The sequence below is a fragment of the Tauraco erythrolophus genome, chromosome 10 (assembly GCF_009769465.1).
Source record: "Tauraco erythrolophus isolate bTauEry1 chromosome 10, bTauEry1.pri, whole genome shotgun sequence".
Classification (NCBI taxonomy): Eukaryota; Metazoa; Chordata; class Aves; order Musophagiformes; family Musophagidae; genus Tauraco; species Tauraco erythrolophus.
The window spans coordinates 3,693,443-3,707,013 of record NC_141474.1 but is presented as its reverse complement, the minus strand read 5'-3'; the positions used below and the strand labels follow the sequence as shown (position 1 = coordinate 3,707,013).

The window sequence follows — 13,571 nt, the reverse complement described above, 5'->3', positions numbered from 1 at the left end:
TGCCTCATCAGTGTCTCATCTCCTCTTTGTGAAGATTTAGAAACCAAGAAGGTAACACACAGCTTCACTCCAAGGCTTCACTCCTGCTACATTATACTGTGTTACAGTCGTATGTTACGAAGCACAATTAATGAAAACTTCTCTACCCCCAGTGTTTTTTTCTTTTATCGTTTGTTCACATGCCAATTTGTAAAGTTTAGGACCTAAAATTGGATTTTTCAAGTTGCTCGTGCAAGTTAAGGGCTTCTTTAGTTCAGGGATCTTGCTTTTTAGCTATTGGCTTGCTGTGGCCCACAATGTAGGATGGTGAGAGAAGGAGAAATAATTTTTGAACCAGGCTGCTGAAACCAGTAACTCAATATTTTTTTTTAGCCAGTTATTTTCTAACTGAAAAATTGTCTGTATTCTGACTATAGAAATTTTTACTCTATAGGCAAAAAAATGAACAACTGTTGACAGATTTGCCTTGTGAGGTAAAATTGGACTAGATTTTGTCCAAATAGATGAAGATAAATATGTTGGTGGTGAGAGCTTGGTTTTGACAGTATCTTCTTATTTATACAAAGATCTTATGCCGTATTTGTTGTCCGGTTTTAAAGGATACGTGGGAAAAAAAAAAAGCCAAAACCCAACAAAAAACTCCACACTTAATCCTTCCCCCCGAAAAAACCCAAAACTCTAACTGTGCTAAAAAAAAGCTTTAAAAGCTTTTCCATTTGAGTGATACTGAGATAAGGCTGGAGCAAAAGAGTCAGCAGATGAATCTGAACCTTGTCTGTTGAAGAATTTAGGACTTTACACTCCCTTTTCAAGTGTCCACACTTTGAAATCTAGCATGCTTCACTCCATGACAATTTATTGTTCAACTTGTCTTTTTCTCCCTTAGGTCAGCCTTATAATCAGTTGGCTATTCTAGCTTCCTCCAAAGGAGACCACTTGACCACAATTTTCTACTACTGCAGAAGCATTGCTGTGAAGTTTCCTTTCCCAGCTGCCTCCACTAACCTACAAAAAGCACTTTCTAAAGCACTGGAAAGGTAAGACTAAGCATCATGTGTTTCTGCTGGGGTAAGATGGAGGAGACTTCTTCCAAATGCACCTCCTTTGCCAGAAGTTATTCATATTTGGGAGTAGAAATAGAAGTTCCTCGATCCTCCTCCAGTCAGAGCACTCTTACACACATATGAAAGAAAGAATAGTTTGTGTCTGCGATGCTCTTGAGCGTGAATAATGAATGGAGGAAATAAGCATGTGGTGCCAATATAAAAAAAAGTAGCTCTGCATGGACATTTCTCCTTTCTTGAACTTCACAGAAAAAGTGTGTAATGTTATGTGCAGCTGTGTCTGATTCCAAAGACTGAAGTTGGGTATTTCTGTTCTGAACGTAGTCGTGATGAGGTGAAGACTCGATGGAGCGTGTCTGACTTCATCAAGGCATTTATTAAATTCCATGGCCATGTGTACCTGAGTAAGAGCTTGGAGAAGCTGAGCCCTCTTCGAGAAAAGCTGGAAGAACAGTTCAAGGTTAGTTCTAACAACATACTAATTAGTATATTGAGAAGAATGTTTTTAGCGGCTGAGTTCTGAAACTACAGTCCAATAACAACTTTCTCACATGCTAAAACACAGGAAGCTCCAGCAGCCAGTTGTGGAAGGCTTGCATTGCAACTGACGCTGGGTAGTTCTGTTGACTCCTTCAAATAGTATTTTTCCCATTTGGGAATGGAAAAATGGAATTTTTTTTTCCCATTTGGCATGTGGTGCATTGTTGGTGGAGATACAGGAGAAATCAGTGACCACTGATTCTTTGCTCTTTAACCTGGATGATTCTTGGATGCCAGTGAAAAGGACTTGATTTATCTGGGAAATCTTGGCTCAGTTGCCTGAGGAATTTTGAGAGCTTCATTTTCTGGATGATGTTCAGTCACTCCCACTGGTTATTAAGGCTGCTTTTAATCTTCCTCAGACAACTCACCTCTCCTGTCAGAGGTTTGCTTTAAAAAGTGTTCCAGTACAACCTTAATTTGTGTGTAGACTAGAACTATTCAGAACATGTTTCCTCTGGAAAATTCAGGAGTACCCATTAATTATATAGCTGTCTCACTGAGCTGGACAATATAGCAAAGATTGAAATAAAGAGAATTTTGTAAGGTATTTATACAAGGTAGGACAATTTCTAAGAGGGCATCATATCAGCTATTAGGTGCCTTTTGGAAACTGCTCTGCTTCAGCATCTTTGTTTGTGGAAAACGAGCAGATACTATGGATATGTGCAACAGAGCAGTTGATGCCTTTCCAAATTAAGAAAGGGGAAGGTGGTTTTAGCAATAAGAAAAATTACAAATGTTCTTTACAGTGTCTTTCTGCCTTTTTGCATTGAATTGGGCTGCTACAGCTAAGTCCAAACTGTCTTCAAAATAAATTGAAAAAAAAAAAAAAGCCCTGCTAAACTTGTTGTGAGTGGTATTAGCTTTGAATGTGAGCTGCTTGAACGCTGGGAGTTAATGTTTCACAATTAAATAATTGTATCTCTTTTTGTGTGTGATGTTGGCTGTTGAACAAGTACTGCTACTGCTTTTTCCACAGTGCTTATAATCAATAATTATGAGCGTTGCTCAGGCATGTGGAACAGTCTTATTTTTCTGAACTCATCCAGGGTGTTAAAATAGAGCTAATTGAGCCCTGCTTTGTTGCTTAGATGACTTTTTTTTGTTTATATTATGCAACATAAAGCTCAATTTACTAGGGAACAACTCTTCTGGCTTGAATGGGTTGAATGTGGCTGTGAAATTGGCTGTGTGGTAGATAATCACTTTAACTTTGTGACTGATTTTAACCCTGAACGAGGAGAGCAGTTGTAGGGTTAGGATCATTCAGCCAGGCCCACAATTCTGCTGCTGCCAGCTTGAGTTGTTGGCTGTAGAGTGCTTCATGTCCTTAACTGAAAAGCAAGGTGAACATGCAGCTCAGACCCTTTCCTGATGCTTATGTTGGTTAATCCACTTGCCTTCCTGATGTTGTGTCTGAAGATAAGTTGGTTGTGGTTTAGGATATCTCCTTTTTTCACAATACTCCAGAAAAACATTCAAGTTACTTTTCTTAGAACAGGAAAAGAATCTTTTACAGCATAGTAACTGAAATGCATTTGTAAATAGCTCATGCTATTTTAGTCCACCATGGTGTTCCATGACCCATGAAGTCAGGTGTTGAATTAGTCTTTAATACATAACCACACAATAATTAAATTTTCCTGGGGTGTTTTTTTTTTAAAATGTCACCTTCTCCGTGCTGTTTCTTCGAAAGACTGAAAAACACAGTGGCCATACAGACCTCTGCAATTCTTGCACTTGCATTGCGATGTCTTTGCACGTTGAAGTTGCACTTGCTCTGGAAGAGACCTGTATCCAAGGGGATGGTGATTTGTTGTGTGTATGAGTTGGTTTACGAGCAAAAAACCTTGGGCTTAACAGTGGGCATCTACCCATGTCCACCTGGGAAGCCCAGCACTGTGCTAATAGGGATGTCCTGAAAATAAAATCGAGAATGGATGCTGCCTTAAGTGCAGAAACATTAGTCAAGCAGTGAAGTAGCAACTACTAATCATGGAATCATGGAATTCACAGAATCACAGAACGGTTTGGGTTGGAAGGGACCTTAAAGATCATCTAGTTCCAACCCCCCTGCCGTGGGCAGGGACTTTCAGGCACGTGCTTTACCGTATAAAAATACATATGTTGTACGTGTGTCTTTGTTGCAGAGGTTGTTATTCCAAAAAGCCTTCAATTCTCAGCAGTTGGTCCATATTACTGTGATCAATCTGTTTCAACTGCATCACCTGCGAGACTTCAGCAATGAAACGGAGCAGCACAGCTACAGCCAGGACGAGCAGCTCTGCTGGACACAGTTACTGGCTCTCTTCAGTAAGTATGAAAACTCATTGATCTTTGTATCTCTTTCATTTTTATATGGAATCAATTAGTAGAGTGCTGTCAGCATCTAGCCTAATGGCTGTGTGAGATAAGTGATGAGAATGGACAGTATGGGAGAACGTTCAGAGAGAAGATGGTTGCACAGGATCGTTTGTCTAGCAGTGCTGGCTAACACTGGACTTACTCCATCTGAAGCCTTACAGAGCTCTGCATCTTTTTCCTGGTTCTGAAAAGAATGTTTTAACTTGGGTAGAGAGTTGGGTCCATCTTGGTGGTGGGTAGTACCACGCGTGGTGGGGCTGCTTCACAGCTGGCCTCGACGTGGTTTGAGTTGTTTTGACTGGAGCTAGCTCTGATTCAACGGCACTGAAGTCAAAGCTGACTGAACTGGGACCTCAGCTGCTTCTGTGCTCTTGGTAACATCAACTAGAAGATCAGTGGGAGTGCAGAGCATTTTAGACTCTAGCAGCACAATGCTCATTTGCTTAACCTGATCTGGCCCATGATCAGCTTGGCCTTGTTCGTAAACACCTACATTTCTGAAGAGCTGAACTTCTCCAGGTTCCAGCCTGGAGTTTGAGTCTGAAAGCACCATGATCACACTGGTGTGGTATGGTTTCTCAGCTTGTGTGCTCTAATGGGTCTGAGCTGGGTGCCTGCCTGCACAGCTCGCTCCGGTGGATTCGTGTGCCTGCTGACCCTGGGAAAGGGGATAAAATGCAGATAGATAGTTGAGTTGATAATTTCTAATAAATAAATGAATGACTGTTTTTGTAATGGGCTTGTCTCACAAGTTAACAAAATGATTTGCTATAACAGTTAAAAAAGGAGGGGAGGGGTGGGGAGGAGACACTAATGTTCTGCTTCATGGTAGAAAACTCTGCATTGAAAAAAAAGATGTTCTGATCTGCTGGTGGATTTTTAAAGATCAAATAATTGGATTGCTTTGTTCTAAAGAAGTCTCCCTTAAAAATAGGGTTTTATAGGTGAGATGTGTTTCATTAGGTTATTTGATCAGCTTTAAAGTGTCATTCCTGCATTGTGTGTGGTTTTTTGTTTGGTGTTTTTTTTTCTCCTCTGTTTCTAGTGTCCTTTCTTGGAGTTCTGTGCAAGTGTCCTTTACAAAACGACTACCAGGAGGACTCTGGAGCTGCGTATCCTCTTCCAGCTGTGAAGGTTTCAATGGACTGGCTGAAACTTAGGCCCAGTGTTTTCCAGGAGGCAGTGGTTGATGAAAGACGGTAGTGAGTGTTAATCTTTCTTTTGATAAATTTAATTGCATAAAGTAATAGTAAGTGATGATACACAAATTAGTAATGGGAAAAGTGATCGCATAACTTATTATTAAAGGCATCAAAATGATAGTGTATGTGCTAAAAAGTTAAAAAAAATGAGATTCGTGGGCTACACGAGCAAATTCACTGTTTTAATTTGCTTTAGGTTTGCGTGTAACGCTTTCTTAAATTAAGATCTGAGCAATCTCCTTTATAATGTCTGACTTGGGCACAGCTACTGAGGGTGCCCTTAGTCTGATCTATTGTAATGATTTCTCAGATTTATCGAGGTAGGTGGCAGGAGAATACTTGCCTTAATTTCATGCATTAAGCCATTTCTTGGTTAGTACTGGAATCCTGTTTTCCTGGCTCATCGTCCAGTAATTGAATTGAGTTTAGTAGAGGGGATCTTTAAATGTCAGCACAGGCATTATGGTTCTGGACTGCTGCTCTGATTTTTCACTTCTGCCTCTAATCTTTTAAATCTAGGCTTAAATAGTTCAAAGCTCTCCTACTTTTGTTATAGTCTGTTAACTTTCATGGATTATAGCAATAATTGCTATAATCCCAGTGTTTTAATAGTGAAGATTACTACTTGATATGAAGTAGTCCTTGCAGAGTGGAGGTGCAGGCAGGACTTCATGGAGTCTCAAAATGAATCTTCAGGTGTGAATGTGTATTTTGAGCTAGCCAGAGTAGGTCCTTCTGACCATAAAACTATCAGGCTCTCTTTAAAGAACATGCCTGTTTTTTAAATCTGTGGTGTGGTAACGTGATGTTCTCAGGTCCTCATCGTACAAAGGAGTTGTGAAGTGGGCAGCAAACAGCTGTAAAAGGCACAGCTGAACTCGAAAAGAAAGTTAAGTACAGCTAAGATTTGTCAAACTGGGCATTAGTTAGTAGCCATTACATTTGTCAGCTCTAAAAAAGTTGAGATGATTGTCCATCTTCCCCTTTATTTGTAAGGATGACATTTTTCTTCTTATTTCTATTGGAAAATCTTAATGAAAGTCATTCTTTGCAGATTACGCACACGTGTGCAACTTTATTGGCCTCTTGTGTAATAACCTGATGTCTGATTTCTCTTAAAGTCTTCCTTACTCTGAATTCAGAATTAATTTTGCTCTTGGTTCAAGAAATAATCCTTATTCCTTTTTAAACTTTAAACAGTTGTCTCCACTCTATGCTTATTGTTTTCCTGTGGATAATTAGTTGTACCCCAAAATGTATGAACATCTGAAATGGGAAGGAAATGTGTTTACCTAGAAGAATAGATAAATATGGAGGCAAGAATCATAGAATGGTTTGGGTTGGAAGGGACCTTAAGGATCATCTAGTTTCAGCCCCCCTGCCGTGGGCAGGGACACCTTCCACTACACCAGGTTGCTCAAAGCCTCATTCAACCTGGCCTTGAACACTTCCAGGGATGGGGCAGCCACAGCTTCTCTGGGCAACCTGTGCTAGTGCCTCACAACCCTCAGAGTAAAAAATTTCTTCCTTAGATCTAATCTAAATCTCCCCTCTTTCAGTTTAAAGCCATTGTCCCTTGTCCTGTCACTACACACCCGTGTCCAAAGCCCCTCTCCAGCTTTCTTGTAGCCCCTTTAGGTACTGGAAGGCTGCTAGAAGGTCTCCCCTGAGCCTTCTCTTCTCCAGGCTGAACAGCCCCAACTCTCTCAGCCTGTCTTCATAGCAGAGGTGTTCCAGCCCTCGGATCATCTTTGTGGCCTCTTCTGGACCAGCTCCAACAACTCCATGTCCTTCTTCTGTTGGAGGCCCCAGAGCTGAACACATAACTGAGGACAGAAATTACTATATGAATACTAGTGTGTGCTCTTTGGCAATGAGCTTTTCCAAACCTGCCCTGTGGAAGCCACACTAGGTCTAGGTTTTTGCATGTGTCACTACATCACTCTTCAGAGATCTCTTATTGTGAAATCTCATTATTTCAGATGTTGTACGGGAAGATTGCAGCTTACTGTCGGTTGCAACAGGCTTGCACTCTCCCTTTTTTCCTCCTTCTCTTCCTTGTCAGTCATGGGAAGGAGCTATTGCTCAGTTTATGTTGATGCTTATTCTCTGTGCTAATGTTTCCAGTCCCTGCAGCAGTGCAGGAGAGCTGCTGACCTCAGGCTTTCGGTTGCACTTTGCATTCTCCAGTCTAGGTGCTGGATGATGGCCGAAAGCCTTGCTGAGGGAGGACAGGTTTGTTTCACTAACACCGAGCACGATGGGCACCTTCCAAAAAATAGTTTTCTGTTGCCTCTGTGGACTGGGTGCCCATCACTGAAGCAGAAGGCAACTGCTTAGACTTTTGGGTTGGAGCTTTTTAAAAATTTGGAGAAAGCAGCCTGTTGGTGGTAGTTAAATGTTAACTACCTATACGGTGATGGTTGTGATTTTTAAATTATTTGCTCCAGGGCCTTTGTAAAGAATTTCCAGTCATTGCTTGTAATGGTGTTGGCAGTGTAAAGCAGGGAGGCTGCCCGTTAACCTCCAGTTTAATGGTCTTAGTCGGTGCAGCCCTTACTTAGACCGTAATGTTCACAGAACAGAAGTACTTGTGCGCAGCTCTATCTCGATAAATTATTTTACTTCCCAATTGATTAATTTACTGTGCCTTGAGAGCAGTCAGCTTTGGACTGGAAAACAGGAATTGCAAACAGGTGCTCTGAACTTCAGCTCCTCCAATAGTTCTGTCTAGTTACATTCGTAGTAGGTTTTCTGATTTGCTGGGTAATGAACACTGCGAGAATCTGTCTGTCTTCATAATTTTAGACTGAATTTTTAAAAAATTATAAGTTCGTCAATAAAGTGACCTTTTCCCTGACCCTTGGGAGAAACTTACCTTTTCTTGGGATTCGAAGGATTAATGGAAGCTGTGACTGTAACAGAGCTGAGTATTTTCTTAGTAAGGTGGGTAAATTCCGTGTTTTGTAGTTTTCCCTTATAATTTGTCTGTATTCTGGTTTGTAGCATATGGCCCTGGCTGATTTCTCTTCTAAACAGCTTCCAGCCTCATGAAGAAGATCTGTCCAGTAATAATGGTAAGGATGCTTTTAGTCTGTGCTGCAAAGAACTGGGAACGATGCATGTTTTTCCTTATGTGGGGAACTGCAAGTTGGAAGAGCAAAGAGAGCAAGTTGTTTTCTAGTATTAGTGCAGGGGATTCCTTTGCAAATTCTTTCTCGTGCCGAGCTCCTCAGATTGTGGGGTGGGCCAGTACAGAGGAGCATTTTAATAAAATGCTTTACTACGTGTAGTGACCTTGCTGGGTTATCGACTTACGATACTGTACTCAATGTGTTCAGGCTCTCCTTACGCTGTTTACTATATCTCTTCACCAGCAACCCCACTTCCAGAAGAATTTGAGCTGCAAGGATTCCTGGCTCTGAGGCCCTCGTTCAGGTGGGTGACAGCTGGAGGAAACTATAGTCTTGCTGATGTCACTACTTTGACGGATGTTGACCTGTTCCCTGCAAGAAGTGGGGAAAGGAGTACTTTTACAGGAAGACTGCTCGATGTGTTTTTACTTTGCTGGCTTTTTATTCTGCTTTTAACTGTGTCTCTGCACCTAACGTCATGCACACATGCTGACTAAATATTAGATGTATTCACTCAACTATTATTTTTGTGATTTTGATTATCACACAGATGAACTTTCAACCTTTTGTTTCTTTTTAAAAAAAACCCTTCACCAAACCTCTTTAATGTAGATGCATCTTACCAGAAGGGAATTGCGTGTGTAAATCAGACATCTGTAACAGTCATATTTTGAAAAGGATCTGGTGAAATTTCGCAGCTCATAATCGAGTAATGTTGACCAGTTGCATTTCTATGGAAATATGATGTTGCAGAGGGTAATTGTGTAATTAATATTACTCCCTCTCCTGTGTCAATACTAGGAACTTGGATTTTTCCAAAGGCCACCAGGCAATTACAGGAGATAAGGAAGGGCAACAACGTCGGATACGGCAGCAGCGTCTGATCTTCACAGGCAAATGGATTGCTGATAACCAGCCGAGGTAATCGCAAGTAGCATCTGTGTGTTTCAGTTGCTGTAGACGTAGACAATGCAGGTGCCCGGGTTAAGCTTTATTTTTCTCACTGTTTGACACAGCAGTTAGATAGAACGTGAATGCAAGATGCTGACGGCGCTCATACGGTGTTCCGTGGGTCAGCGTGCCATTGCTTCGTAAGCTAATTATGATAGGTGATGTATCTGGAGTAAAGCATCGTGTTCGATGAGCCCTTTTTAGGGATACTGCGGCACAGCGAAGTGGAAACAGTATTTGAAGTGGCAGCAAGACTGCGAGCATGCGAGCTGACATCGTGCTAGAGAGTCCCCTTAGCTGGGAGATGTGATGTAACATCTTGTTGTTGCTGGGGTGAAGAGATGCACAGTGCATATGTTGACGTAGAATCATAGAGCCATTTAGGTTGGAAAAGACCTTTCAGATCATCGAGTCCAGTTGTTAACTTAGCACTGCCAAGTCCACCATTAAACCGTGTCCCTAAGCACTATGTCTACGCATCTTTTAAATATCTCCAGGGTTGGTGACTCGGCCACTTCCCTGGAAAGCCTGTTCCAATGCTTGACAACCCCTTTGGGGATGAATTTTTTCCTTATATCCAATTTAAACCTCCCTGGTGCAACTGGAGGCCATTTCCTCTTGTTACATGAGAGAAGAGACTGACACTCGCCTTGCTACAACCTCCTTCCACATAGTAGTAGAGAGTGACAAGGTCTCCCCTCAACCTCCTTTTCTCCAGGCTGAACAACTCCAGTTCCCTTAGCTGCTTCTCATAATTGTGCTCTAGACCCTTCACCAGCTTTATTGCCCTTCTCTGGACACGCCCTAGCACCACCATGTCTTGTCTTGTAGTGAGAGGCCCAAAACCGAACACAGCATTCGAGATGCGGCCTCACCAGTGCTGAGTACAGGGGCTGATCATTGCCCTGGTCCTGCTGGCCGCACCATTTCTTCTACAAGCCAGGATGCTATTGGCCGCCTTGGTCCCCTGGGCACACTGCTGGCTCATATTCATCTGACTGTCAACCAACACCCCCAAGTCTTTTTCCACCAGGCAGCTTTCCAGCCACTCTTCCCCAAGCCTGTAGCATTGCGTGGGGTTGTGGTGACCCAAGTGCAGGACCCGGCACTGAGCCTTGTTGAACCTCAAACAGTTGGCCTTAGCCCATCGATCCAGCCTGTCCAGGTCCTTCTGTAGAGCCTTATTCCCCTCGAGCAGATCAACATTCCCACCCAAATTGGTGTCATCTGCAAACTTACCGAGGGTGCAGTCAATCCGCTCGTCCACATCATTGATAAAGATATTAAACAGAACTGGCCCCAGAACTGAGTCCTGGGCAACACCACTTGTGACCAGCTGCCAACTGGATTGAACTCCATTCACCACCAGTCTTTGGGCCCGGCCATCCAGCCAGTTTTTTACCCAGCGAAGAGTACGCCCATCTAAGCCATGAGCAGCCAGTTTCCCCAGGAGAATGCTGTGGGACATGGTGTCAAAGACTTTACTAAAGTCTAGGTAGGCAACATCCACAGCCTTTCCTTCATCCACTGAATGGGTCACCTTGTCATGGAAGGAGATCAGGTTAGTCAGGCAGGACCTGCCTTTCATAAACCCATGTTGACTGGGCCTGATCACCTGGTTGTCCCGTACGTCCTGCGTGATGGCACTCAAGGTGATCTGCTCCATAACCTTCCCTGGCACTGAGGTCAGACTGACAGGCCTGTAGTTCCCCAGATCTTTCTTCTGGCCCTTCTTGTAGATGGGCATCACAGACTTTCTGCTTTTATAATTTGGAGAGGTGGGTTACCCTGTGAAAAACTGTTCCTACTTGCTCTTCAATTCAGTTCTGTCTTTTTCAGGTTGATTCAGTGTGAAAATGAGGTAGGCAAGCTGTTGTTTTTGACGGAAATCCCAGAATTACTACTAGAAGACCCAAGTGAAGCCAAAGAGAGTCTCGCCTTGCAGGAAACATCTATTGCAGAGCCGCTATCTACAGATGGGAGCCCTGGACTCAAATCAGTTCTGTCCTCTGGCAGAAGCCTAAACAACAACTGTGACGCAGGAGAAAAACCAATGGTCACGTTCAAAGAGAACATCAAGCCACGGGAAATGAACCGAGAGCAAGGGCGAATCTATCCCCCTAAAGATATAGGTAGGGAAAGACGGGACTATAGCAAAGGAATAGTAGCCAATAAGAATGATGGAAAGAAGGATAACAATAAGAGGAAGAACGAGACCAAGAAATGCGGCTTGGATAAGATGCAGGAAGCAGGAAAGCAGAACGTGGCAGTTCAGGTAAGCCTTTAGATCAAAGGGATGCTGCATTGTAGGCAGGACAATGTTTGCATCAGGGCCATCGCTGCTTGTATGGGGTCCAGGAGAGTCAAGGTCTCACTGTGTGCCCTGCAGGTACTGCTAACGCACAAAAAAAACCCAGAAACACGTTTATCTCAAAGACCAGGTATTAGTGGTCTTTGGGTCTCTGCCCTTTTCCTTGATGCTGTCTCAATTTGTTGGGGAGAAAAAAGATAGGGTGCTGTGAAAGGTGATTTTGGTATGTTAACTGTCTTAAAAACCAGACTTCTACCTGCTATTCCACAGATTACTCAGGCTACCAAGGCAGTTCACGTGGCCAGGTCATAGTCGTGCTCTTAACCCATGCCGTGCTCTGTTGTGAAGGAGCTGAATGCTTGACGTTTTCGGTTCAATTGACTTGTGCACATTCATTAAATTGAACGCGTTGCAAAAGCACCAAATTGCATATGGGGAGTAAGATCCTCTGTACTGTGCATGCAGTCAGGTGGTCCTCTGTGGAAGGAAGGAAAGCCACACTGCTCTTAAACTGTAAATCCGTGCTCAGATGCTTCCTCAAAATTGTTGGTTTTCACATCAGCTGCCCTTTTATCAGTTGTCTTCTTATAGGGGCATGTTTTTTTCCCTCTGTTTCTGTAAGCATTACGTACAAAAATGCTCACCTTGTAAGTAAATAGTGAATTTACTGGTCTGGCTTTCGTAGAGTTGTAGTAAATAAGGGTGGAGAGTTTTAGAGTTGTTCTGATCCGTACCTGGATAGTTTGGCTGCATCTCAGTCGTTCCCTGATGACATCTGGAGGCATTTAATGATAGTGATGGAGACTCTATTATTTCCCTAGAGAAACTGTGTCAATTCTTCGCTGTTCTTGCAAGTGGAAATCATTTCCTGCTGCACTTCATCCCCCTAACCTCTGTGTAAGCCCATTACTGCTTCCCAGGACAGGTCTGCTAACGTAAGTCTTCCTCTTTGCAACTGCTCTGCAGGCCTGTGTAACTGAGGTCTTGTTTTCCCTAGGCTAGACAAACCAGCTTGTTCAGTCTTTCCGGATTGTGGTGTCCTTTGGATCCTCCTTCTCGTTCTCCACCTGATTATTTGCTATTAAACAACTTTGTTATGAAATGGAAGGTCTGAACCGGCAGTTGGTTTTGCAAGGGGTCCTACCAAAGGGGTTAGAGGGGAGTAGCCTGCAGAAAGCGTATGGCAATCGTTTGGGAGTCACCAAACAAGATTCTGGTATCTGAAAACCAACATAGGTGAGTTAGAATAGCAGGTTTCTTATTTATTGGTTGAACGCATCTGGAATGTGGTTGCAGACCTGAGCACAACTCCCATTTTCAGTGTTTGTGCCCGTCTTGCAAAATAAGGACTTGAGGCTGATAAAACCCACAGGATATTCTGAGAAATATGTGTAGTTTTTGGATAGGGAAGATATTTTAATTTTAACCCAGCTGATTTATCAGAAATTTGTTTGTCTTTAGTCTTAAGTGATAAAAAACACAGGAAAAACTTTCAAACCCAGCTGTAGCGGAATCTGTTCTGATGTGGTTGGTGACTCTTCATCTCTTGTTGAATAGAAATTAATTTTGACTTTTTAGTTCCATCAGCCGTATTTGTTATGGCAGCTATTCCAGTGAAATGCCTTTGGTGGACTTATTTATCCAAATCTCCTCCAGAATATGGAAAAGGTTTGCCTTCCCCTCCCGCCCACTGAGGAGAAACCAGTGTAGGTTTTGTGCTGATTGTTGGTCTGTTAGTGCTCTGCTTTGGCCTTTTGGAGATATCTCCTCCATAGCTGGTTGCAAACCAAAGCCTAAATGCTTTTGTTGCAGCTCCTACTTAACAAAAACGTTAGGAAGGTTATAGGAAAGTAATGAGTCCTGTTTTGCAGATAAGTGGGAAAACTTGTGCGCTCAGTCAGGATCATGAGAATGTGACACAGGTTGAATCTCCACTCTCTAGGGAAAATGATGTTAGGTGCCGAGGAAGGTTTAATACAGGCTTAATCAAGGTGTAACGTGC

At 42.7% G+C, this 13,571-nt stretch overlaps 1 protein-coding gene across 4 annotated transcripts in view; it reads left to right on the top strand.

Annotated features, from left to right (window-relative positions):
* The window catches only part of SMG7 (SMG7 nonsense mediated mRNA decay factor), a 55,596-nt gene that overhangs the window by 28,951 nt on the left and 13,074 nt on the right, over positions 1 to 13,571 (top strand). For 3 of the 4 annotated variants that reach the window (XM_086617868.1, XM_086617866.1, XM_086617864.1), the window contains exons 7-14: positions 887 to 1,037; positions 1,389 to 1,524; positions 3,758 to 3,920; positions 5,017 to 5,173; positions 8,180 to 8,250; positions 8,551 to 8,611; positions 9,109 to 9,228; positions 11,098 to 11,533. In XM_086617868.1, the coding sequence (XP_086473994.1) occupies positions 887 to 1,037; positions 1,389 to 1,524; positions 3,758 to 3,920; positions 5,017 to 5,173; positions 8,180 to 8,250; positions 8,551 to 8,611; positions 9,109 to 9,228; positions 11,098 to 11,533 (1,295 nt within the window). The remainder of the gene's footprint in view (positions 1 to 886; positions 1,038 to 1,388; positions 1,525 to 3,757; positions 3,921 to 5,016; positions 5,174 to 8,179; positions 8,251 to 8,550; positions 8,612 to 9,108; positions 9,229 to 11,097; positions 11,534 to 13,571) is intronic. The other variant, XM_086617867.1, reaches the window with a different exon arrangement.